This window comes from Acinonyx jubatus, chromosome E3, assembly GCF_027475565.1.
Source record: "Acinonyx jubatus isolate Ajub_Pintada_27869175 chromosome E3, VMU_Ajub_asm_v1.0, whole genome shotgun sequence".
NCBI lineage: Eukaryota > Metazoa > Chordata > Mammalia > Carnivora > Felidae > Acinonyx > Acinonyx jubatus.
The window spans coordinates 19,720,768-19,743,204 of record NC_069398.1 but is presented as its reverse complement, the minus strand read 5'-3'; the positions used below and the strand labels follow the sequence as shown (position 1 = coordinate 19,743,204).

Sequence of the window (22,437 nt, the reverse complement as noted above, 5' to 3'; positions counted from 1 at the left end):
GGAAGTAGGAACTCTTTAGCCTGATGTTCAAGGCCTGCCACACCCTGACTCCTGCCCACCCCTCCCCTTGGTCCTCTATACCAAACATAGAGTGAAATCATATTTCCCTCCACCTCTCTTGCCCTGCCCAGCCCATGTATTTTCACACACCCAAACTTTTGCCTAAGCTGTGCTTTCTGCTTAGAGTGCCTTCTTGCCTCCCAAATGGCTCACTCCTAACTCTCAAGTGGTAGCCTTCAGTACCCAGCCCATGTCAACTCTTCAGGAAAGAATTCTCTGACTTTTCTGATACAGTTCTGAGCACATTGTGTTGTCCTCATATGGGTCCAGGGGTCTGTCTTCCCAGCAGACTAGAGACTACTCACAAGCAGGAAATGATCAGATTCATCCCTAGAGTCCCATTGCTCAGCACAGGGCTGACTATAAGAAGGGAGGATGTTGATAAATATCAGTATCTCTACCTTTCTAGAAGAATTGACCAGATTTGGATGTCTGATTATGACAGTTGGGTTCATGCCTGAGATAGAGAACAGAAAACAATATTTTAGGGGGATATGAGTTATATTTAAGGAATGCTTTAGTTTAGGTGCCTTCAAAAGCAGACCCTAAGATGAGAATTTAGGGCAAGGGTTTTCCTGAGGAGGTGACCCCAGGAAGGACTATGAAGGAGTAGGGAAGTGAGACAAAGAAAAAGAAAAACCAATAAAGGGAATGATGACTAAAAGGCTACCACTGTGAACAATCCCAGTGAGGACTCTTTGAGATACTGTGGAGAACACACCTCAGAACTGACCCCTCAGAGCCAGGGAGCTAGATTATTTATCAATTCCTGTCTCTAAGTTTACAGAACCTCCCCCTCCTACTTCAGGCCTGCTGGGTGCAGGAGCACACTTGTTATCCCAGAGAGCACCCTCAGAGAGAAACTCAGGGAGCAGCTGGGGAGACTAGGTGTCTGGGAACTGTGTACACAGTGGTCCAAGTGGATATGGGCAGGGCATCCACAGTGTCTGCCTCAAGGGGTGATGAATTTGAAGTGCCTGAGAGAAATCCAGGTGCAAGTGTTGGGCATATTGGGATTATAGGCACTTAAAATCTATCTGCTGTCCTGTGGCCCACAAGACCCTTCATGATATGGTTCCTATTTCCTATTTGATCTCACCTTCTACTACTCTCCCCCTTCCTCTCTCTAATCCAGCCACATGGCCTTCTTTCCTTTCTTTCAATATGCCAAACTCTTTCCTACCTCCTGGTCTTACTGTTTCCTCTGCCCTAAATGCTCTCCTTAAGCTCTTTGCCTGACCGTTTTCTTTTGTCAACCTTCCAAGTCTCAACTTACACATTACATATTCACAGGGACTGACTATCTGCTTAAAGTAATCCCTTCCCCAACTTAGTTCTGTTTTTTCCCCCTTTTCACCTTCCCTCCTTTCCTTTCTTACTCATTCTTTCCTTCATTAACAAACATTTATTAAGCACCTACCACATGCTAGATAGCATTCTAGAAACTAGAGAGATAATGGTAAGCAAAACAAATGTGTAATCTGACAGATAGCTCTCAGGAGCTTGTATTCAAGTTTCAGAAACAGACATAAACAAGCAACAAATAAGCACCTATTTGCATTAGATAAACGCTATGAGAGACTAGGGAGGTGCTGCGGATGGAAACAAGGGGGAAGAGTGAACTTCACTTAAACCATCAGGAAAGTCTCCATTAGTTCATTACACATGTCACTTGTGTACTTGTTTGTCATCTGTCTCCTCTACTAGACTTCAGCTCCAAGAGGTCAAGAAGCATGTTTGCTTGGTTCCCTATGGTCTCCTTGCACTTGGTATAGAACCTGCCACAGTACGTACTCAAAGAACACTTGATGAATGAATGAATTGAGACAAGAGCTGGCCAATTTGAGCATTCTCAAGACAGAGAGGTAGTTAGCATCCAGGAAATAGACAGCATTCCCCAGGGAGAATATATGGAAGGAGAAGAGCAGGAGGCCTGGGAAGACCTAGGAAAGGATATAGGGGTGGTGAGCTCGAAGCAAGGACAGAGAACATCTCACCTATGTCTCTTACCCACACATGCTCTCCTTGGCTACCAGGTCTTCCTTAAGTAGGAAGGACCTCTGAGAATCAATCCATCATTTTCAGCCTCAAAGGCTATTGTTTAGATCTAGATTTATAGTTTAGATCCAGGAATCCAGGCCCCCTCACTAGGGAATTGCAGAGTTCAAAGTGAAGGTTCAGGGGCTCAGAAAGGGATTTGGGGAATCAGAGCCTAAACTCCACACCTAAAAATCCCTGGCCCCACCCCTTTCTGCTGTGGCTTAGCTCCTTGACCCCTGATCTGAGTTAAAAGCCTTCTTCTGGCTCCTACAGCCCCTAGTGCTTCCTTCAGTCACTGTCCTGACCATCCCACATGTCATTCTCTGCCTAGGGGAGATGCAATGAGTCAATATAAATAAGAGGGAAGCTGTGCCTTAGTGCCCAGATCCAAAGGGTGGGCATAAACTGGCACTTCTGGATGGAACCCCTCTCTGAGGGTCTTAAAAATCTGGAAATTAGACAAGGTGGTGAGGGTGGAGACAGATTAATTGCTTATTTCAAGAATACATGGAGCTAAAGAAGTGGGGAATGAGGGTGGGAAGCTTCCACGGGGCCCAGCTTGAGCTCCTGTCCTGGCTGGCCACTATCTGTACAATCCTGCGCAGGCTCATTTGATATGTGAAGGACAGCATGCAACGGCTGAGGCTGTAGGTCCACTGCGGCCACAGGGTGATGACCTAGAACCTGCTGCAGCCAGAGACACCAGAGGCAGGGCTTCACCATGCAAGGCTTCCCCACTTCGCGCCCCCACCCCAGGGCAGTCAGAGACACAGCACCAGTGTGATGTGGAACATGTTTTTATGCAGGTAGAAAAAAAAGTGCTCAGAATAGTGAGGGAGCAGGGAGCAGGGATGTCTTGTCCTGTCCTCTGATTATTAGGAATTGCCCCATAAGGGGGCTCCCTCAAGGTTGGGGATAAAGTGAAGAGTTCACGCAGGGTGGCTCTACTTGTGAGACCCACTTTGGGGCAGTGTGGCTTTGAAACTGGCCAGATCTTTTCTGAATTGACCACAGAGAACTTAAGAGTACAGCACCTTGGGGGTGGGGGGTCTCTCTAGCGGGTGGGGCCTCACAGGATGGGGTGGGGAGAGCCCCAAGCTCAAAGAGCAAGGCCTTTGGGTCAGGAGAGCACGTCTTTTGGGGAAGAGTGGGGGTCTCTGGGGCCTTGGTCTCCTGGGTGGGGGCATCAGGGGTGGGTGGAGAGCCCCACAAGCCATTAGCCGAAGAGCTTGATGAAGCAGGGCTGGCAGTAGGGCTTGCCTGCACGCTCTTGAAAGGAGCCCTTGGTGAGAGGGCGCAGGCAGAAGGTGCAGGTGAAGTGGTCTGGGTGGAAGCGGCGGCCCAGGGCTGACACACAGCGGCCGGTCACCGGGAGGCCACACGTAGCGCACAATGAACCACGCCGCGCGTGGAAGTGGTTCTCACACAGAGGGCGTCCCTCGTGCTCAAAAAAGCTGCCTCCCGAGAAGGGCGCGAAGCATTCCTGGGGGAGGGTGGCCGTGAAAGGATGGGTCAGCCAACAATCCCCTGACCAGATAACTCACTTTAGGAGCTTAATAACCCACTGTGACAACCCCACCCTCCACAGCCCCACCCCAGATGTGACACACCCTGTCTTGGGCCTAGGCTCCTAGTTGGGCTCCCCTTTTGGCCCAGCTCCCATCCACCGCTCCCCGCCACCCCCCCTACACCTCCCCCCCAGGAGCGCACCCTGCAGACGAAACAGTCCGGGTGCCAGAGGGCGCTGAGCGCGGATATGTAGTTATCCAGAATGGGGCCTTGACAGCCCTGGCAGCGCGGGGCGAACAGCTGCAGGAAGTCCCGGCGACAGTAGGGGCGGCCCTCACGCTCATGAAAACCTAGAGGCAGGAGCAGGGCGGAAAGAAAAGGGTGCAGGCTGCACCCAAGACTTGCAAGATCTGAGACTGGAAGGCCAGATGAGGGTGGTCAGATTGAGCAGCAGAGAGGGAGGGATGGGGTCTAGAGTGGGGGCCTAGTGGGAGGAGATAGGATGGGGACTCGCAAGTAGGAGAGGGTGGGGCCAGAAGACTTGGAAGGTCTTAGCAGGCTGGACCAAAGTGGGTTAGGTGGGATGTTGAGCAGACCGGTGGCTTTCAAGACTGGAGCCAAGCTCTCACCCTCATCTCCGAAGGGCTCCCCACAACTGACGCAGCAGAAATGCTCTGGGTGCCAATGGGTGCCCAAGGCAGTGACCATCTTCTGTGGGGCATGAACGAGGACACTCAGTATGGCCTTCCATCCCTTCTTCCCTTCCTCTCCCACCCTGAACCTATGCAATTGGGTTTAAGTAGGAGTTTGAGGCACAAGAGACCTAACAAGGAACTTGGAAGTCAAAGAGAGTGGGTGGAGTCCAAAGGGCCTTGGACACGGCCAAGGGGCTTAGCATGGGTGGGCGGGGGGCTGTGATTTGAATGGGGCCCACCCCACAGGGACCCTGGGTGAGGTGGGGTTTGTGGGACAGGTGCAGCTCACATGTCGGATGGGTTGATTGCAGAGGCCACAACGTGGGGAGAAGCGCTCAAAGTAGCACTCAGGGCAGAAGGGGGCTCCATCCTTCTCGAAGAAGCTGCTGCCTCCCAGGGACATGGAACAGCCACCGCAAATGAAGTGCTCAGGGTGCCAAGTACGGCCCAGCGCAGTCACCACCTGTGAGTTGAGGGTGAGGCCTGGATCAGAGTGGTCCTTGAGCTGCCATGCGCCCAATGAGCTAAGATTTACATGGCACATTTCAAGTTTTCTTTTCTTTTTTTTTTTTTTTTCTTTTTACCATTTGACTCCCTTCACTCATTTCTCTCCACTCACCCTAAGAGATTAGGATGAAGAACCTAATGTTCAAGTCAGTCTGTAAGTGACAGAGATTCAACCCAGGTCTTCCAGCACAGTACTTAGGACTGTGAAGCTCATGAAAATGTTGTAATTACTTTAAAAATCAGAAGAAAAAAATGAGCTGGAAGAAAATGATTTAATATATAATATTAAGAAATTCTTCTTCATACCAACGCAGTCATAAAACACAATTTTAATTTTTAATTTAATGGAGGGAGGGACCCATGAAGGTGAAAGTGACTAGGGCCCAAAAAAGTCACAATGCCACCCTGCTTTGCTAAGATTGAAAATTCTGGGATGGAAGCAGGGCACTAAATCTAGCAAGAGGATCTAGGTCAACCATTGGGCACAGCTGTTGTCAACAACATTTACTCAGTCAATTAGCCAAGAACCAGAGTTCACACACTGGATGCTGGTGGAGCAGAAACATCTTTTGTGGATGACTGAGAAATGGTAGGTGGCCCCAATAAGACTTTTGTGAAGACTAAGAGATGGAGGTTTGTAAGAGAGCTAGAATAGTGCCTGCACAAAGTAGAACCACAATAAATGGTATCTGAGTTGGAATTCTCATTCTCATCCTACCACTTACGTGCAATGTGACTCGGAGCTTTAGTTTCCTCATCTGTAAAATATGAACAACAGTAATACCCACTTCCCAGAGTCATTTACTAAAAGAGAACAACACAAAATCTGGCTCTCAGGATGGGTCCATGGGGCTCTATCTCCCTACTCACAGTTCTCCACTTACCTGCCCAGCAATAGGTTTATTGCAGGAGCCACAGAGACCCTTGGTCTGGGTGGGAACACCACGGCGGCTGAGATCAGACTGCAGCAGTCCCAACATGGTGTCTAGGCTGCCCTTGCTAGTTGGCCCTGGTGAGGATGGGGAGCCCTCATTCACAGAGCTTGGCACTGGTGGCTGAGTTGACCCAGAGGTTGGAAGCTGCAGCAAGAAGGACATCAGAGTTGAGTCAACAAGGCAGAAGAAGTGGATGGTTCTAAAAGGGGTTGGGGAGCCACAAATCCACACTGGCCCACCTCCTACCTGACTCACGTGGTTCTGGACACGGAAGTCAGACAGTGAAGCCATCAGCCTATCCAATTCCAGGGTGGCCGAGGTTGCTGAAGGCTTTGGGAGAACAGGGGATGGGCTGGGAGGGCTGTGAAGAACACAACTTGTGTTAGCTCAGAGCCCCCCAGAATAATGAATGCTATCCTCCAGTAATTTAGGCATCTATCACCTCTCTCCCAGCTCTACCAGCCATGTCAAACTCACAGGCTGGGCCTTTTCTTGTCCTCAGATTGGTCCTCCTTCTGTTCCCCTGCAGTCTCCTTGCTAGATGGGAACTGAGACATTATTTCATCTGCAGAGAGGAGAGAAGGGCACTGGATATGGGGTCATACTCTATCCCCTTCCAGTTAAGACTTGTGTCCCGTTAGCTGCTACTCTGGAAGAGTATACCCCTCAGTCTTTTCCCTTCTCCACCGTGTCCCCATCCCATCAAGGCCTATCTCTGTGACCTGGTACCTGTGATGTTGAACTGGGTAGCATTAAGTTCCTGAAGCAATCGGTCTAGTTCACAGAGGCCTGTGCCCAAGACACCACTGGATGAGGAGAATGGAGGGGCCGCAGGAGCTGCAGGTTTTGGGGACCGAGGCTTGCACACCGTACTGGAAAACAGGGTGGAAGCCTGGGTTCAGGGGTGGGGAATCCAAGCCTCTTCACCTGAGTCTTAATTGGCTTCCACCTCCTGCAGTTCCCAGAACCCTCACCTGTACAGATGGTCCTTGTCCCCAGAAGCTCCTGAAGACTCCCCAGATCCTGTCTACAGAGAGAAAGATGCATGTGTGGGATGATAGATCTATACTTTGCCCCACTCAAGCTCAGATTCTCCTAGCCCTGGCCAAACTTGGCCCTAGTGTCACCCCAGTCCCCCACATTTGATCTCACCTGTGACTGGTGGCCATAGGGCAGGGGAGATGTGAAAGGCTCCGGAGACCTCTCTTTTGGAGCCCCTGACCTTGGCATGTGTGAGGTGGTGGTCTCCAGGTCAGACAGCAGGGCATCTGCAGGGGAGAGTCCGTCAGGATGAGAAGTTGAGAGGTTAAGGTTAGAGCAGAGACAGGGACTTAAGAGATTAGAAGATAAGAGTTCCAAGTAGGCAGTAGTTGAGGAGGACAGAAGCCAGTATTAAGAGCAGAAGTTAAGAATCAGATGGAAACACAGACCAGACCAAGGCAGAGAAGTAGAAGTGCAGCAGGGAATATTTATGACCAAAAACATCCCAAATGGCTCATCTTGGGAGTCATGCACAAAAACCACCTGATTCTTTTATTTTCTGCATCTTCCCTGATGCAGTCAAAATTGACGATTTACACAAGCCAAATTTGGCTTCACCCCAAATTGCTCAGTTGGCTGTATGCCTGGCACCCAGTTTTCTGGTTGGATGCTCTTTCTGCCCAGTAATTCCTGCTCCCCTCCCCCACCTAAACAGACTCGCCCAGCTGTGGCACAACTCCAGGTACTGGGTCCCACCCTATGCTCCTCATTGGCAGGTCTCCTGGGACCTGCTTTCTGATTGGCTTATTTTCCATACAAGCCGGTTGCCCCTACTGAGCAGCACCCCCTACTGAAGGGTGCCTGAACCCCTTCTCTCCCATGGACAGTACAGCCTTTCCAACAGACCAGGAGGAGGAGATGCCGGTCCTCCTTCTTCCTCCAAGACAACCCCCCACCCCCACCCATCCTCAGATCTAGATCCTTTGAATCCTTTCCTTTCCAGAACCTAGAAGTCCCTACTCCTTTATTCATCTCTGAGTACCACAGTGGAACCCTTAACCTCTTCCTGGCATCTTGGCACTCATCTGTTCTCTTTCTAGGCGGAAAGACCCGACCCCTACCATACTTAGGGTCCCTTAACTCTTTTCTTCTCCTAAACTCTGAGGCAGGCCCATTTTCTTCTCGAGAATTAGATTTCATATTCTCCCTTCCCATCTACTTTCCCAGGCCTGGACCCCAAGACCCCTTTAACCCTTCCCTTCCCAGAGCCCCTGAGCCCAGGCGCCCACTGGCACGCGCTGCACCTCCCTGCCCATCCGTCAGCAGCCTGTGATGGAGGGAGCTGAGCGAGGGAAGAAGGGAGGGAGCTGAGCGAGGGAAGAAGGGAGGGAGCGGCCAGTCCGGGAAAGGCAGGAAGGGAGAGGCAGGAAGGGGGACGTGGTGTCGGAAAGGAGGCGCGGGCAAAGACCAGAATCAAGAAGACAGAAGGCAGGGATGGGGCGATTTGGGGAGTGCAAGGGGGCTCCAGGATGAGGAAGCGGGTCTAGATGGTGGTGAGGAGCTGGGGATAAGGGGACCCAAGCCCCACTCACCCAGGTCCTCCATGGCGGGGCACGGGCGCACCGCGCGGGGCGAGCAGGGCGGGGGCTGTGTCCGGTGGGGGCGGGGGGTGGGGGACGTCCGGGAGTTGGAGGCCCGGCCGTGACCATGTAAGGAAGCCGGGACCCGCTGGGATGGAGCTGGTGGGGGGCGGGGGGGGGGGGGGGGGGGTTGGGTAGCGAGGGTGCAAAGAACGGGAGAACCCAGGATGGGGGCGTGTAAAGGAAGGAGGGCCAAGGCCCACCCAGGCCCAGCCCGCCTGTCTGCCGCGGAGGCAGCCACACCCCAGCCTTGGCCTCAGCTACAGGGAGCCCCAGGCTGCCTGAGCCAAAGTCAGAGAAGAGGCTCTCCCAGACCAAGCTGGAGATCCTCTGCTCAATGAGACTCTTAGACCAGACTGAGGCCCCCAAGCAGACACCCCCCACCAAGGCTAGCACCCTGAGCCCCTGTCCACTCAGGCCATTCCAGAGAGACTTGCCCCAGACAGAATTGTTGGGTTGGGGGCAGAAGTGATCGTTCTAAGGATCAGTTAGACAGCAGGTTCAGGGACATTCCCTTAGAGACCCTGATAGCAATGACATGAACAGATCCCAAATGGCACATATACTAGACACAAATCTCTCAGAAATGGAGACAGATAGACACAACGAACTCTCCCATCCTCTAAGCCAGGACCTTCTCTCCAAAAATTGGAACCAAACATACAGACACAGGTAAACTGAACCCAGGCCCAAGCCCCATGCAGACTCAGGGAAAACACTTTCAGGCAACCAGACCATAGCCAGCCTTCAAGACAAAGCCTGAGGCGACCCTTGGGAAAGAGCCCTTTCCCAAGATACTGGTGAACACAGAGAAGACACAGACCCCATCCACAAAGGAACAAGGGGCCTTCCCTGGACTGAGACCCCCGGAAATCAAGGTGGAAGTGAACACTTAGAGCGGAGTTTGGACAGACATGACAGTGTTGCAGTCCCTGGACTGTGGGTCTCAACCCAGCAGCAAATTAAAACAACCTGGGAAGCTTTTTAAAAATACTGATGCCCAGAGCATCCTCCCCTCAGTCCAATTCAATGAGAAAGAGCCTAGGCATCAGTATTTTTAAAAAGCTCTCTGGGTAGTTCTAATGCACAGCCCAAGAACAGAGACCTGGACACTCACAGAAGCACAGAGATAGCAAGTGTCAACCTTAGCTCCCCAGAAGCTAACTGGCAGCCAGTCCGGGCACCCTCCTTGAAGTCAGGCTGCCACCTGAGTGGTTTAGTGATCTGGGATCCTGGTGATGTAGATCCTGCCTTGAGAGATCATACACAGCGCAACATAAGCTGAATACAACCTGGAGCTCTGGCCCTCTCTGAGCAAAACTAAGACAGGGCTTTGGGGACTCTAGGAACATAGAGGTCTTCCTTCAGGCTAATAGCAGAAGGACACTTCGTCCAAGAGATGAAGACAGACACAGAGACTGAAGACCCAAGATGAGCAAAGGTCACTCGGGAAACGGTAATGCCAAGGCCTTGGACATACATCCCCACACTCACATTTCCTCAGCCCAGCCCCTTCAAAAGACACTAACCAAAGTCTGTGTGTCTAGCTGGATACCTGAGCAATGAAGTTGCATAAGCAGAAAGCAGGCTTCTCCCAGTACTCTACTCTATCCCAGGACTCCGGGAACCACTGCATAATTACTTATTAAACTCCTACATGCCAAAGGTGGCCTGTGTTGAGACACATCAACTTGGACAAGACCCTGTTTGATGGGTGAAGGGAGTGGGGGGACTCCCACTGGAAAGTAAGCAGAGACACCACACAATAGGGGTATCCAATTCCAAAGTTTTTAATCTCAACTCTGGAAGGCTGGCCCAGGCCAGGTGCCTGGAGCCCTGGGCTGTTCTTCATCTGTGGGTCCCACACTCGGACCCTGGCGTCTTCAGACCATCATCCTGGGGTACAGTTCCATTCTCTCATCGGTCCTCAATGGTGACTTCTGCTCAGCTTCCTCTTATGCTGCTCTGAGGGAGTCCTCCTTCATAGCCAACTCATCCTTGGATCCCCTCCCAGGGGACATCAACAGTCTAAGCTGGAACCCTTGCCCCCGAATTCAACCCCCATTACCACAGCCAGTAAAGCCTCAGTCAGGGGCCCTGTCTCCTCGCCTGCTGCCTCCACAAGCCCCACTAAGGCCAAGGCCCGTTTCCGAGGGCACTGTCCTGGCCCCAGAGCCCAGCGGGCACAATGCGCAACCAGTCGGGGCCGGCCCAGGCGGAATACTTCACCCACTGACTCTGGGCCACCATGGGGTCCCAGGTGGATGTGGCTCACAGCCTCTTCCAGCTCCTCCTCCAGCCCAGGGAGCAAAAAACGGCCAGCAGCCTCCAGTGCCTCCTCAGCCTCTGAGCCCAGCAGGGGCTGGCCTGGTGGGGGAACAGGCCCCAGTGCAGCGCCACAGCCCCGGCAGCCATGCAAGTGATGCAGGATAGGCCAGGCTGCACTGGGTGACAGGCCTCGAAGTGGCACCAGGTCCATCTGGGCTTCAGCAAAGCTGCCAGCTAGCAGGGCCCGGAAGAAAGGGGAGGCAGTAGCTGAGGCAGCTCGCTGGGCAGGGAGCCGTAGGCCTGAGTCCAGTAGGAAATGCAGGTCAGGGGCTGGGATGGGGGCTGGGCCCAGCAGACGTTCATAAAGGCAAGGGGAGGGGGCATCTAGATCCAAAGGGATTGTAGGTGGGAGGGCTGGGCTCACAGTGGGAGACACCAGGCCTTGGAGGCAGGAAAGGGAGTCCGCAGCAAAGAAGAGGAAGAGTGGATGTGGAGCTGGCCGAGTTAGTGCTGAGAGGAGGAGCCGGAGGCCGCCCTGGTCCAGAAGTAGCCGGCGCCACAGAGAGGGCTTCCTTTGGGAAGAAAGGGAATCTTTCAGAAGGTGAAAAACGGTGGCATTAGGGAATAGCAACCTTGCTCCCCTGATCCCTGTGAGGTACCCACATCCCCCTCACCGACAGATGAAGGGCAGGGTCAGTGCACAGGCCACGCGGTCCTCAGGGCTTCCAGAGAGCAGCAGATGAGTGAGGGCGCCCACTCCAAAGGGTGATTCAGCCTGCACAGTCAGGTTCTGCAGCAGCATCTCACCTGCAGAGATGGGCAGAGCAAGTCAGGTTGGGAGTTGATGTCCCAACTCTGGGTCCTTCAAAGGAATGAGGCTAAAATCTCACGGCATGGAAGGGGGTAGGACTGCAGGCCCTAGAGGGAAAGGGTCCAGATGCTAGGAACTGAAGATCAAGGGCAAGAACAAAGTGTGATAGTCAGGGCATACATCTGGGTTCTAAAGGACTCAGAACCTGCAGTCAGGACACAGAAGACAGGGAAGTCCCTGGCAGTGTTGGGATTGGTGGGGGGCCTAGGAGGATATGGTGCCTGAGCCAGAGTTTTCTAACTCAGTGTGCCCAGTGGGAAGGCAATCAGGATAGTGCAGAACCAAGAGCATATTGGGTAATGAAATACAGACAAACATGATTCTAAGTTGTTAGGACCAAACCTGGTGTTGGGGTACACAGGCCCCAAGACTTGGGCAGAGGATGGAGCAGAACTTTGCATGCTGGGAGTCCCTCCCTCTTCCCACCTGGTGACTGAGGTTGGATGGTGGGCTGGGCAGGGCAGTGAGAAAGGTATGAACAGCAGAGTGAGGTTCTCAGTCCAGAACCAGAGGGGGATGGGGCCTCTTATGGGGGACACACCCAGCTCCCGGTGCTGGCGTCGAACTGGGCGGGCACGCAGCGTGGGCCAATCTTCCGGGGCAACACCTAACACAAGCCAGGCACGCAGCAGTGCAGCACCATAGCTGCGCACAAAGGCCTCGAGACAGGCAGGGTTGCAGGTAAGGCGTGCCAGGATGCGCAGTGCACGTGGGCTCGGTGGACCCGGTGAGCCCGTCACATAGGCCAGCAGGCCACAGAGGGCTGGGCTGGTCACCAATGCCCCACTTGGGTCGGGAGCCTGGGAGAAGCGCGACAGCAGCAGCAGCGCTGGCCCCTCACGGCCCCAAGGCTCCTCAGAGGTGGCGGCAGGGCTGCGGCCAGGTGTGCGCAGTGTGCGAGGCGTCCGCAGTGAAGTTGGGCCCAGGGTGGGGCTGGTTGGCTCAGCTGGCTCCGGTGGCGGTGGAGGTGGGGGACATCGCTCAGGGGACCAGTCAGGAGAGATGTCTCCCGGGCCTACGGCGTAGCCTTCAGAGATCAGCCATGACCTGTAGAGGGGAAAATGGGGAGACTGAACCCAGAACCACAACAAAGGAGCAGAGCCAAAGAGCTGTCATGTAAAACTAAGTGACTGAAGCCAGGGAGAGGAAATGAGGCCAGGGGGGATAGGAGAGAAAGGGAAATGGGGAAAAATACCCCAACTCAGTCAGCAATTACTGATAGCTATTATGTACGAAGTCCAGTATTAGGTACCGGGCATGAACAGTAAGAAAACTAAAGTCCCCATCCTACCAGAGTTTATATTCTATTAAGGGGTGAACAGACAACAAAGTAAAAATAGTCCAGTGAACCTGTCTGGGTCCCAAAGTTCAGAGGTGCTGGCGTAGAGCCAAGGCCAAAGATGGACTCAGGAAAAAGAATGTTTTTTTTTTTTTTCAACGTTTATTTATTTTTGGGAAGAGCATGAACGCGGAAGGGTCAGAGAGAGAGGGAGACACAGAATCGGAAACAGGCTCCAGGCTCCGAGCTGTCAGCCCAGAACCCGACGCGGGGCTCGAACTCACTGACCGCGAGATCGTGACCTGGCTGAAGTCGGACGCTTAACCGACTGCGCCACCCAGGCGCCCCAGGAAAAAGAATGTTTAATGATGACTAGAAAGTGGTCATGTCCGGGGAGAATGAGGAATCAGGAATCAGAGTCAACAAGAGTTGACTGAGATAGAATGGGGTAGTGAAGACAGCCAGAGTCCTCAACCCACAGCAATCAGGTGGGGATTCACCTTAGGCTTCGGAAGCTTCCAGCTTCTGCCCGCTCAGGGGTCCGCTCCTCAGGAAAGTCCCAGGAAGCAGCTTCTCTTCCCTCTTCTTCCTCATCACCAGCATCACCACACAGCTGCCCAGCCAAGAGAGGTACAAGTCCCAGAGCCTGTAGCCGGCCCAGGGCTCCAGTATCATACAGGAAGCCCACGAGGGCAGCCACGACACGAAGGTGCCAGGCACTGGCACGAGGGTCCCGTAGCAGGCCCATCAACAGCTCCAAACCACCAGCATCCCGCAGCCGGGCCCGGTTGATGGCCTCCCGGCACAGCAGGCACACGGCTCGTACCAGGGGCTGCTGAGAGGCTGGGCCAGCCCCATTAGGTCCCCTGCGCCGCCGGAGTTCACCCAGTAGTACTTCCACACCACCAGCATTGCCCAATGCAGGCCGTACAAGGCCCTGGGCACACAGGTTGGCAAGGATCAAGATAGTTGCCTCCCGTACTGCCTTTTTGGGGTGGGAGGCCAAACTGACTAGTGGGCCTAATCCTCCACCCAGACTTAGCTGCTCAGCACAGGCCCGGGAGCAGCCTCGACTCAGCTCTAAGAGGGCACGGACTAGGGCCAAGGTCAGTGCAGGGTCTGGGGCAGCGGCCAGAAGCTCAGCCAGAGGGCGTACTGCTCCCTGCTGTGCCAGGGCCAGGCGGTGCTGGGGTGAGTCGGCCAGGTTGCGGAGGGCACGCACCACACTCTGCAGGCACTGGGAGTCCTGGCAGGCTGTCAGGCTCTCAACCAGCAAGGGAACAGCACCTGGAGAGGGAAAAGGAGTACAAAGAGTGAGCAAGGAGATACCTACGCTCCTTCTCCCACGCCAAGCCCTAGCTAACTCCACACTAATAGCTTTCTCACCAGCAGAATGGATGTCCCCACAGCTCTCAGGTTCCATGGCTAAATTCCCCAGAGCACGGGCTGTTCTGTTCTGGATGCTGTCTGTCTTCACGCACTGAAGAATAGTCACTGCAAGATAATTTGGTCTCTTGAGGGTCCTGCCCCTTCTTGTCTCTCTCATTAATGACCTTAAGAATGTGGCCTGAGAGGGTCAGGGAAGGCCTCCAGAAGAGGCTGACACTTACTGGATCTGAAAGGTTAAACAGGTAGGTATTTGTTAGAAAGATAGTGGATGGGGGTGCTACAGAGCATTTCAAGTTTGGAAGCAGCCTTTGCAAAGGCCCAGAAGTGAGATCCAATGTCTGTGCTATGCCCTCATGAAGGGCCTCAAATGCCAGCCCAAGGGATCAGGCAGGACTTGAATATGAGGGCACTGGGAACCACAAAGGGTTTTAAGAATAGAAGTGAAGTGATACAATCTGGTAGCCATGGGGAGAATGGATTATAGGGAAAAAGAGTAAGGCAGGGAGAGAGGCAAGGAGACTCTTGTTAAGGTGAGAAAGGACAGTGGCTTAAAGCAAGTCAGCTACCACCACAGCCCAGCACATGGGCACCAGTCTCTGGACACATGAAAGAAGGAGGAATAAATGTGGACGGACATAGGAGTTATTTAAAATGCAGAAAAGGGGCGCCTGGGTGGCTCAGTCGGTTAAGCGTCTGACTTTGGCTCAGGTCATGATCTCACAGTTCATGGGTTCGAGCCCTGCGTCGGGCTCTGTGCTGACAGCTCAGAGCCTGGAGCCTGCTTCAGATTCTGTGTCTCCCTCTCTCTCTGCTCTCTCCCCACTCATACTCTGTGTCTCAAAAATAGATAAATGTTAAAAAAAAATTTTTAATACAGAATAGTGATTGAATGATGAGAGTTATATGCTAATAACAAGATCTATAATTTATTGAGGACTTATTAATGTGGCAGGCCTCTTGTCAAACACGTTATGGTCCAGATGCATTTTATACAATTTAAAAATATGTTAAATTTTCGTTTTGTACAAAAAAATTAAGATTTCATCAAAACTGGCATAATTTCAGGGGCGCCTGGGTGGCTCAGTCGGTTGGGTGTCTGACTTCAGCTCAGGTCATGATCTCACGGTCCATGAGTTCAAGCCCTGTGTCAGGTTCTGTGCTGACAGCTCAGAGCCTGGAACTTGCTTTGGATTCTGTGTCTCCCTCTCTCTGCTCCTCCCCCACTCATGCTCTGTCTCTCTCTCTCTCTCTCTCTGTCAAAAATAAGTAAACATTAAAAAAAAAAAGCTGGCATAATTTCATAACCGGTAGGCACTCTGTAAACTGTGTTCACATTGCCACAAGGTGGCGCCAACTTAGCTGGTAAACAAACGCTTGCGATCTTTTGTTAGGATTTGTTCTTATTGTGCTGGTTTTTAATACCTGAAAGTACCCGGTCTTAGAATATCTGCGTTCAATGTTTGTACTCGGCTTCTCACTACTTCAATTTTGTAAGGTAGCTATTATTATTCAATTTTACAACAAGGAATTCTAGCCTCGGTTCTCTCGGTCTAGCTCACTGCAGAAAACCACAACTTCTGACCTAAAGTTCACCAAATGGGAGCTCTGCACAGGGCCACTCAGTAGGCATGTAGTGTCTGCTATAAACCTCATAAATGGAGGGTAAGAATTACCCAAAAGTCACCAAATAATCCTTTGGTCTCCAGTAGCTCGGATTCGAGGGATGTGCCCAACAACCAACACGCAGGTAATGGCTGTAATTATCTCATCTGGTCAGGATTGGGTATCATCTATAAGGAAGGCTTGAAGGTTTGAGAGCGGGGGTGGGGAGGTTACACGGTCTAAAGGCGTGTTCTTCCAGGATACAACACAAAGAACTCAAGACTCCGCCCAAGCCCAGAGAAGGAGGGATTTGTGAGTGGAATCCTTCTAGGAAATGAGGGCGGAGCACTTACCCAAAGAGAGAATGCCTCCGAGCCTGCGCACTTCAGCCCGGCACGCCCCTTCCGTACAGCAGTTGGCTAGGATGCTGAGCGCCAAGTCCAGGGTCTTGCGCAGGCGCGCTGGCGGCGAGGGCGACGACGACGACGCAGAGGAGGGGGCAGGGCCCGACGAGGGGGCGGGGCCATCATAAATCGCTGACTCGACCGACGAGGGGGCGGAGCCTGAGCCAGCCTGGGACGGGGCGGGACCCGCTGCCGCCGCTCGCCGCAGCAGCGCGAGAAGGGGGCGGAGCCCGCCGCGCGCCCGGAAGCGCTCGATTCCCCCTGCTGCCTTGACGTGGCGTGTGCGGAGGGCTAAGAGCGCACGGCCCAAGGGTGTCTCGTTGGTAGCTGTGTCCTTTCCCCCACCTAGACCCTCCCCGGCCGCCGCTGTGAGCTGCGCGAGGCAGAACGAGAGCGAGTCCGTGAGAGTCGGTTTCGCAGCCGCCATCTTGGCTCAGGCCTAAGGCTCCGCCCCCCGCCTCGCCGTCCGTCCAAGGGAGCGGAACTGGAGGAGGAGCGTGGCCACGCACCTCCTCTCTGACGCTTTTTAAGTAGCGCCGCCGCAGTTATTTTGCAAGTTGGAAGTTGTAGTTCTCGATCCCGGCCCTCTGGACAGTCGCTGAAGGCACGTAGAGTAATGGTTATCTAATCGTGCGAACCCAAGAATCGTGTGCGGTGCATGTTGGGATATGTAGTCCGCGCCTTGCTTAGCACGCTTAGGTTATAGGACGGAGGGGAAACTCTCAGGCGGCTCGCAGTGGGCTGGTTCTTTTGGAGAACCCAGACATCCGACCATGGAGTCTCAGTACCGTGCTGCCCCAAGTGACGTGGCTATTCCGTCCCCCGCGTGTCCACCACAGCGACCCTCCCTTTTCCTTCCGGCTCGCTTCGCTGCCCACAGTGATGGCCAGGGCACCGAAGTCCGTGCTGACGGACTCAGGACCGCGAGCAAGGCCAAAAGGGTCAAGTTGCTGTTAGTGGCCGCAGATTGGGAGCTCTTGATCAGTCAAGTGAATGAGAGGGTTAAACCTACCGAGACCGTTCCCTGCCACTTCCTAGAGCGGCACGGGCTATTGGGCATTTCCGCTTCCGGTGCTGGATTCCCTGGGTCCCGAATGTCTTGCCGCTGTGCTTGTGAACTAAATGGGTGGTTTTTAGGAAACGGGGCTTTATTCACGGCGATGCAGTCAACGTCGCCAGAAGTGGCAAGGGAGAACTAAGACGGGGCGGAGCGGCAGGGAACTGGACATCAGGATCCCAAGGAAACCCCAAGGTTCACCCTCTTTGGCGGAGTTGTTCCACCAGAGCTGCCCTCCCTGGTGTGGCTGCGATAGCCGGCCGCCTGGGAAATGCTGCTGGACTTGGAATGCCTATGTAGGTCGAGCTCTGGCCCAGGGAAGAAGCTTCTGACAGGACAAACTGTCCTGCACTCCCCAAAGCCTTCGGGTGCCGGGCGTGTGGACTGATCGCAGCGTACCTCCCTGACCTTCTTCACCACCAAAGCAGCCATGTGGGTGGCAATCCCTGTACTGTTGTTCGGAGTGTGTCAAAAGCTTCCAACGTGGCTTAGATTTAGTTAAGCACTACCAGATACACACTGGCGAGAAACCATGCCTCTGCCATGCGTGTGGCTGTTGCTTCAGTCTGAGCTCCAATCTCTTGCCACACTGTAGTTTCCCACTCAGGGTTCTGGCCCCACAAATTCCCAGAGTGTGGGGAGGCTTTTGGCCGCAGATCTGACTTGGTTAAACACCAACGGCAGCATACCAGTGAGAAGTCCTGTAAATGCTGAATGTACTAAGACTCGGCGTTAGTTCCAATCTAATCCAGCGCCAGAGCGCCCACACAGGCAAGAAACCCTACTGTTGTGGGGACTGCAGGAAGAGCTTCAGCTTTAGCTCCAACCTGTTACAGTACCAGCGCTTACACGGGTGTGAAGCTCTTACTGCTTTGCCTGGTGCAGTGACAGCTTTGGGCACAGCTCTTATCTGCTCAAGCCCCAATGTTCACACACTGGGGAGAAGCCTTATAATTGCTGTGAGTGTGGCAAGAACTTCACAGACAGTTTGGACTGCCTATGACACAAACATACACACATAATGAAGAATGATCCTTCAAGTGTTCTGAGTGTGGCTGTCGCTTTAGTGAGTGCATCCAATGCACTGAACACCAGCACATCCGCTTGGGTGAATGACCCTTTGCCTGTTCAGAATGTGACAAAATCTTCTCCCACAGCCCCAAGCTCCTTAAACACCAATGCTACCATATAGGCAAGAAGCCCTATAAGTACTCCAGTTGCAGCAAGAGTTTTGTAGACAGTTCAAGTTTGCTGCAGCACCAACATACTCAGGTCAGAAGCCTTACACTTGCAAGTGAGTGTGGCAAGAGCTTCACCCAGAGCTCCTACCTGCTCATCCATCAGGTGGCCCAGAGGGTGAAAAGCCCTATGTCTGCCTGCAGTGTGGCAAGGCATTTGCCCACAGCTCCAACCTAGGCCAACACCAACAGATGCACCAGGGTGGCAGCCCCTGCCAATATCCCCGGGTTCAGTTTCAGCCCAAACTTCAGTTCTAACTTTGCTCCAGTCCTCAAGGAGCCTGAGCGGACCAGCATCTCTAACCAAACCTTCTTTCTGCTCCTCTAGGGCTGTTGATTCATGGACTGAATCAGAGAACCCCAGGCTGGAAGAATTATAACCAGTAGAGCTGGGATTACTGTTTTCAAAGAGCCTTCCAAGAAAAGAAAGCTTAGCCCTGTTTTTTGAGGCCTCAGAGACAAAATGCCAGCTGGAGGGAGAGTTTTTGGCTGGTAGGAGCTATCCAGTACTGGCGCAGCTACTTCTAGATGTAGGACATCCTTGGCAGCTGCTGATCCCTTCATGGGCCTAGGGAATGATGGGATTAATCATTTCAAGAGCAACAACTGCCTCATCCCAGAGGAATGGGACAAGATTCCAGGCACCCCTTGAGGAACATAATTGGTGGGGGGGGACTTAACCTCCAAAGGGAACCATAAGGAGGGCTGTATTCTAACAGAAAGACCAGAAAAATTGTACTTGGGACCATTATGTGAGCTGTGGGATATATGACCCCTGTGAAAGATAATTGTCTTTACAGAGTGAAGCTAGGGCTGGTGGGGCCCAGGGCCAAAGCAAAGGACCAGGAGCCCTATCTGTTGAGTTTGTGCTTTGTGACATTTCTAGGCAGGAGCAAAAGGCCCAAGGTTTGTCATAGGCCCCTTTCCCTTCTTTCACCCCTTCCCTTGCAGGTTCCCCAAATCCTTTGTCCGATCCATCAACAGAGGAAAAAATGGTAAAGATTCACTTGTGCCTGGACACTGAGGACTGAACTCCTTTTGCCTAGGCATGGGACAGAGCTGCCCAAATAAATGCACTTCTATTACAGAAGTTAGAAGGAGGCTTCCCAAAGCCCTACATAATCTGTGCCCAAGCCCTTCCCATAGCTGTCTGTGTTCCTCGGAGAGACACAGGCTAGTCTTTTTGAGGTCAGAGGAGATTTAATGCCCACATCTGTGGGACCATCTTTCCATCATTAGCCCCATGCATGTAACACCCTGTCTCCAAATTTTGCCTTCTTTTATCAGGCTTGCTATGTATAGAGTTGTACTCATAGAGAATAGGGGTAAAAGGAAGGAATGTGAAGAAATCACTGTCTCAGTTTCTAGCAGCATGTCCAGGCCTATCTCCTCCTAGCTGTGTGATCTTGGACAGGTCTACCTCTTCTGATCTTCAGTTTCTTTACCTGTAAAACAGAAATGATGATGGCTACCTCACTAAGTACTATTGAGGATTCCATGGGATCACCTACATGAAACACCTGGGTCAAGGGACTGACTCTAAACCTCAGTTCTCCTATCTCCTTAAAAGTCTAGAGCCCTTTCTCTGGTGGTGTCATTCAATAAGTATTATGCCAGCTGATGTGCTAGCTCCTCCCTAAAATTACAGAAATGAGCAAAACAGCCTCTGTCCTGGGGTAGCTTGGTGTCATGAAGGAGATGGACTCAGGACCAGTAACAGCACAGAGTGCAAAATCCTGGTGGTGGAGAAAGAGCCTAACCTGAACCAAGTCTGAGAGGCTTCAATGAGGTGACATCTGATTAATACTACTTCACTTCTCAAACTGGGAGCAACAAATGCTCCTGGCCTGGGGTTAGTGATGAAGGGAAGGATTCTTGCCATGTTTCCCATCAGTGGCACTTCAAAGAGCACAAGCTAGGGTCTGAATTGGAGGCCTGAACCCAGTGTGCACATGGTTGGCACTCAGTAAATAGTTGTTATGATCGGGTCCTGTTTATACTGCTTACCTGTGTTGGGATTCACCTTCCTCAGAGCCATTTTGTAATCTATAAAACCTATAACTTTATATGAATATTAGGTATGTGGTAGAGTTGGGCATGGGACAAGACTGATTTGCAAAATCCCTTCAGAGAACTGCAGGTTAATTTCTCAGATTAAGGCAAATATCCATGGCCTCCATCTTCTCTAAAATTGTTATGTGCTGCTCGTACGTATCTTCTTCTCTCCTTTAGGTAATATTTAATTTTTCAAAGTGTTCCCTGTAGTGTAAGGACTTTTTCCCCCTTGCTGCTTCCAGGATTCTTTCATTGTCTGTGTATTTTGTGAATTTGACTGATATGCCTTGGTGATGGTTAATTTTGTTTAATTTAATGGGAGTTCTCTGTGCTTTTTGGATTTTGATGTCTGTGTCCATCCCCAAATTAGGAAAGTTTTCAGCTATAATTTGCTCACATAAACCTTCTGTCTGTTTTTCTCTCTCTTCATCTTCTGGAACTCCTATGACTCAGATGTTATTCCTCTTTAATAAATCACTGAGTTCTCTAAGTGTTGTATCCCTCTTCTTATCAGCTTCATTATTTTCCATAATTTTATCTTCTATATTTCTGATTTGCTGCTCTGCTTCATTCATCATTGCATTCATGGCATCCATTCGAGATTGCATCTTGGTTACAGCATTTTTAATTTTGGCCTGACTAGATTTTAGCTTTTATTTTTTATCTCAGCAATATGGATTCTCTAACGTCTTCTATGCTTTTTCAAGCCCAGCTAGATAGAGTACTTATAATTGTTTTTTTAAATTCTAATTCAGACATCTTACTTATATCTGTGTTGATTAAATCCCTGGCCATCATGTTTTCCTGGTCTTTCTTTTGGGGTGAATTCCTCCATCTTGTCATTTGGGGGGAAATAATAATAATAAAATTTAAAAATTTTAAATCAAATAAATGAAGCTAGATTCTAGGTGTCTTTTTGTCTGCTTGTTAAGAGAAACTTTACAGGAAAAAGAAAAAAGAAAAGAAAAAACATAAAAATTAAAAAATAATAAAACAAAAAATAAAATAAAAATTGGCTTTCTGTATCCAAGGGGAAAAAAAAATAGAAGCAAAACAAACAAACAAACAAACAAACAACCTAAATGAAGCTAGATCTAGTTTCCTGTGGAGCTGAAACCTTGCAGAGCTCTATGATCAGTAGACTTAGTGCATAGAAGGGATTTGTGCTGGTCTTCTGGGGGAGGATCCTGCTGTTCTGATTCTCAGGGTGATTGCCCTAGTGGAGATGTGCCTGGAAGGCACAGAGGGCAGGGCTTGGTATAATGGCTCCATTCTCCACTTGGTGGCACTGTTTAGCTCACTGAGGTTGATCAGTGCTGGTGGGCTGTGAAAGTGGCTTCACCATGCTCTCTAATCTCCAGAATGGAAAGTTCAACCACCCCTTTTGTGCCCCTGGTTCTGTAAGCTCCTCGCCTTCACCCTGTCTGTTTCTGAGCTGTCTGTCTGCAGGCGGCACTACCCTCCTATGTTTTTTCTCAGAACACCACGTGGCTGGGACCTGTGCTGATCCTTTGGGGGAGGGTCTTGCCATGCTGTGGCCAGTACTGGCTTGTTCCAGAAAATGGTCGAGTGACTGCATAGTGGCAGTGGCTTGGAGTCTATGGTAAACAGCAACACACAGCTGGCACTAGGTTTTGCTGCTCTCAGCAGGAGTTCCTATACCTGTGAACGGGGTAGTTTTGTGACACCTATGGTGGTTTTTGTTTGTTTGTTTTTTGGTTTTTGGTTTTTTGTTATTTTGTTTTTTGTTTTTTGTTTTTCTTTCTTGCCTGCGGAGAGGCCTTATACCGCTCCAAGCAGGGAAACTGCTTCTCCCCATGCAACCCAGGGGATCCTCAGACCCTGCTGCCAGCTCCAAGGGTTTTGTCCTGCTTCCTCACTGGAGCACCTCCAGGCGCTGAGCTCAT

General features: G+C 51.6%; 2 protein-coding genes across 6 annotated transcripts; both read right to left on the bottom strand.

Annotated features, from left to right (window-relative positions):
• Nucleotides 1–467: 467 nt before the first annotated feature.
• On the bottom strand, nt 468–8,475 carry TGFB1I1 (transforming growth factor beta 1 induced transcript 1). Of its 4 annotated transcripts, none has more exons than XM_053213829.1 (11): nt 8,320–8,475; nt 6,899–7,014; nt 6,721–6,773; nt 6,476–6,618; nt 6,224–6,311; nt 5,993–6,107; nt 5,696–5,890; nt 4,594–4,767; nt 4,239–4,320; nt 3,811–3,959; nt 468–517 (listed from the first exon to the last, which is right to left on the bottom strand). In XM_053213829.1, the coding sequence occupies exons 1-11, from the start codon at nt 8,330–8,332 to the stop codon at nt 512–514; spliced, it is 1,134 nt and encodes a 377-aa protein (XP_053069804.1). In that variant the 5' UTR covers nt 8,333–8,475; the 3' UTR covers nt 468–511. The 4 variants fall into 4 exon arrangements, with proteins under 4 accessions (XP_053069804.1, XP_014932395.2, XP_014932396.2 ...); XM_015076909.3 differs by lacking the exon at nt 468–517 and adding an exon at nt 2,882–3,583; XM_015076910.3 differs by lacking the exon at nt 468–517 and adding an exon at nt 2,882–3,583 and having other exon boundaries at nt 6,002–6,107.
• Nucleotides 8,476–10,141: 1,666 nt separating this feature from the next.
• Nucleotides 10,142–16,778, bottom strand: ARMC5 (armadillo repeat containing 5). 2 transcript variants are annotated; one of them, XM_015076899.3, is made up of 6 exons: nt 16,130–16,778; nt 14,172–14,279; nt 13,286–14,072; nt 12,048–12,553; nt 11,310–11,442; nt 10,142–11,207 (listed from the first exon to the last, which is right to left on the bottom strand). In XM_015076899.3, exons 1-6 carry the CDS (start codon nt 16,605–16,607, stop codon nt 10,388–10,390), a joined length of 2,832 nt encoding a protein of 943 aa, XP_014932385.2. In that variant the 5' UTR covers nt 16,608–16,778; the 3' UTR covers nt 10,142–10,387. The 2 variants fall into 2 exon arrangements, with proteins under 2 accessions (XP_014932385.2, XP_026907417.1); XM_027051616.2 differs by lacking the exon at nt 16,130–16,778 and adding an exon at nt 15,848–16,004.
• Nucleotides 16,779–22,437: the final 5,659 nt, after the last annotated feature.

Bases quoted from the DNA above. Each gene is read 5' to 3' on its own strand.
- TGFB1I1 (XM_015076909.3), bottom strand. The intron at 6,774-6,898 runs GTGAGATCAAAT...TTCTCTCTGTAG, and splicing joins CCTATGGCCACCAGTCACAG to ACAGGATCTGGGGAGTCTTC. The intron at 6,108-6,223 runs GTGAGTTTGACA...TGTTCTTCACAG, and splicing joins GACAAGAAAAGGCCCAGCCT to CCCTCCCAGCCCATCCCCTG.
- ARMC5 (XM_015076899.3), bottom strand. From the start codon at position 16,607: ATGGCGGCTGCGAAACCGACTCTCACGGACTCGCTCTCGTTCTGCCTC. The intron at 12,554-13,285 runs GTGAATCCCCAC...TCCCCTCTACAG, and splicing joins GGAAGCTTCCGAAGCCTAAG to GTCATGGCTGATCTCTGAAG. The intron at 11,443-12,047 runs GTGTGTCCCCCA...CCATCTCTGCAG, and splicing joins ACGCCAGCACCGGGAGCTGG to GTGAGATGCTGCTGCAGAAC.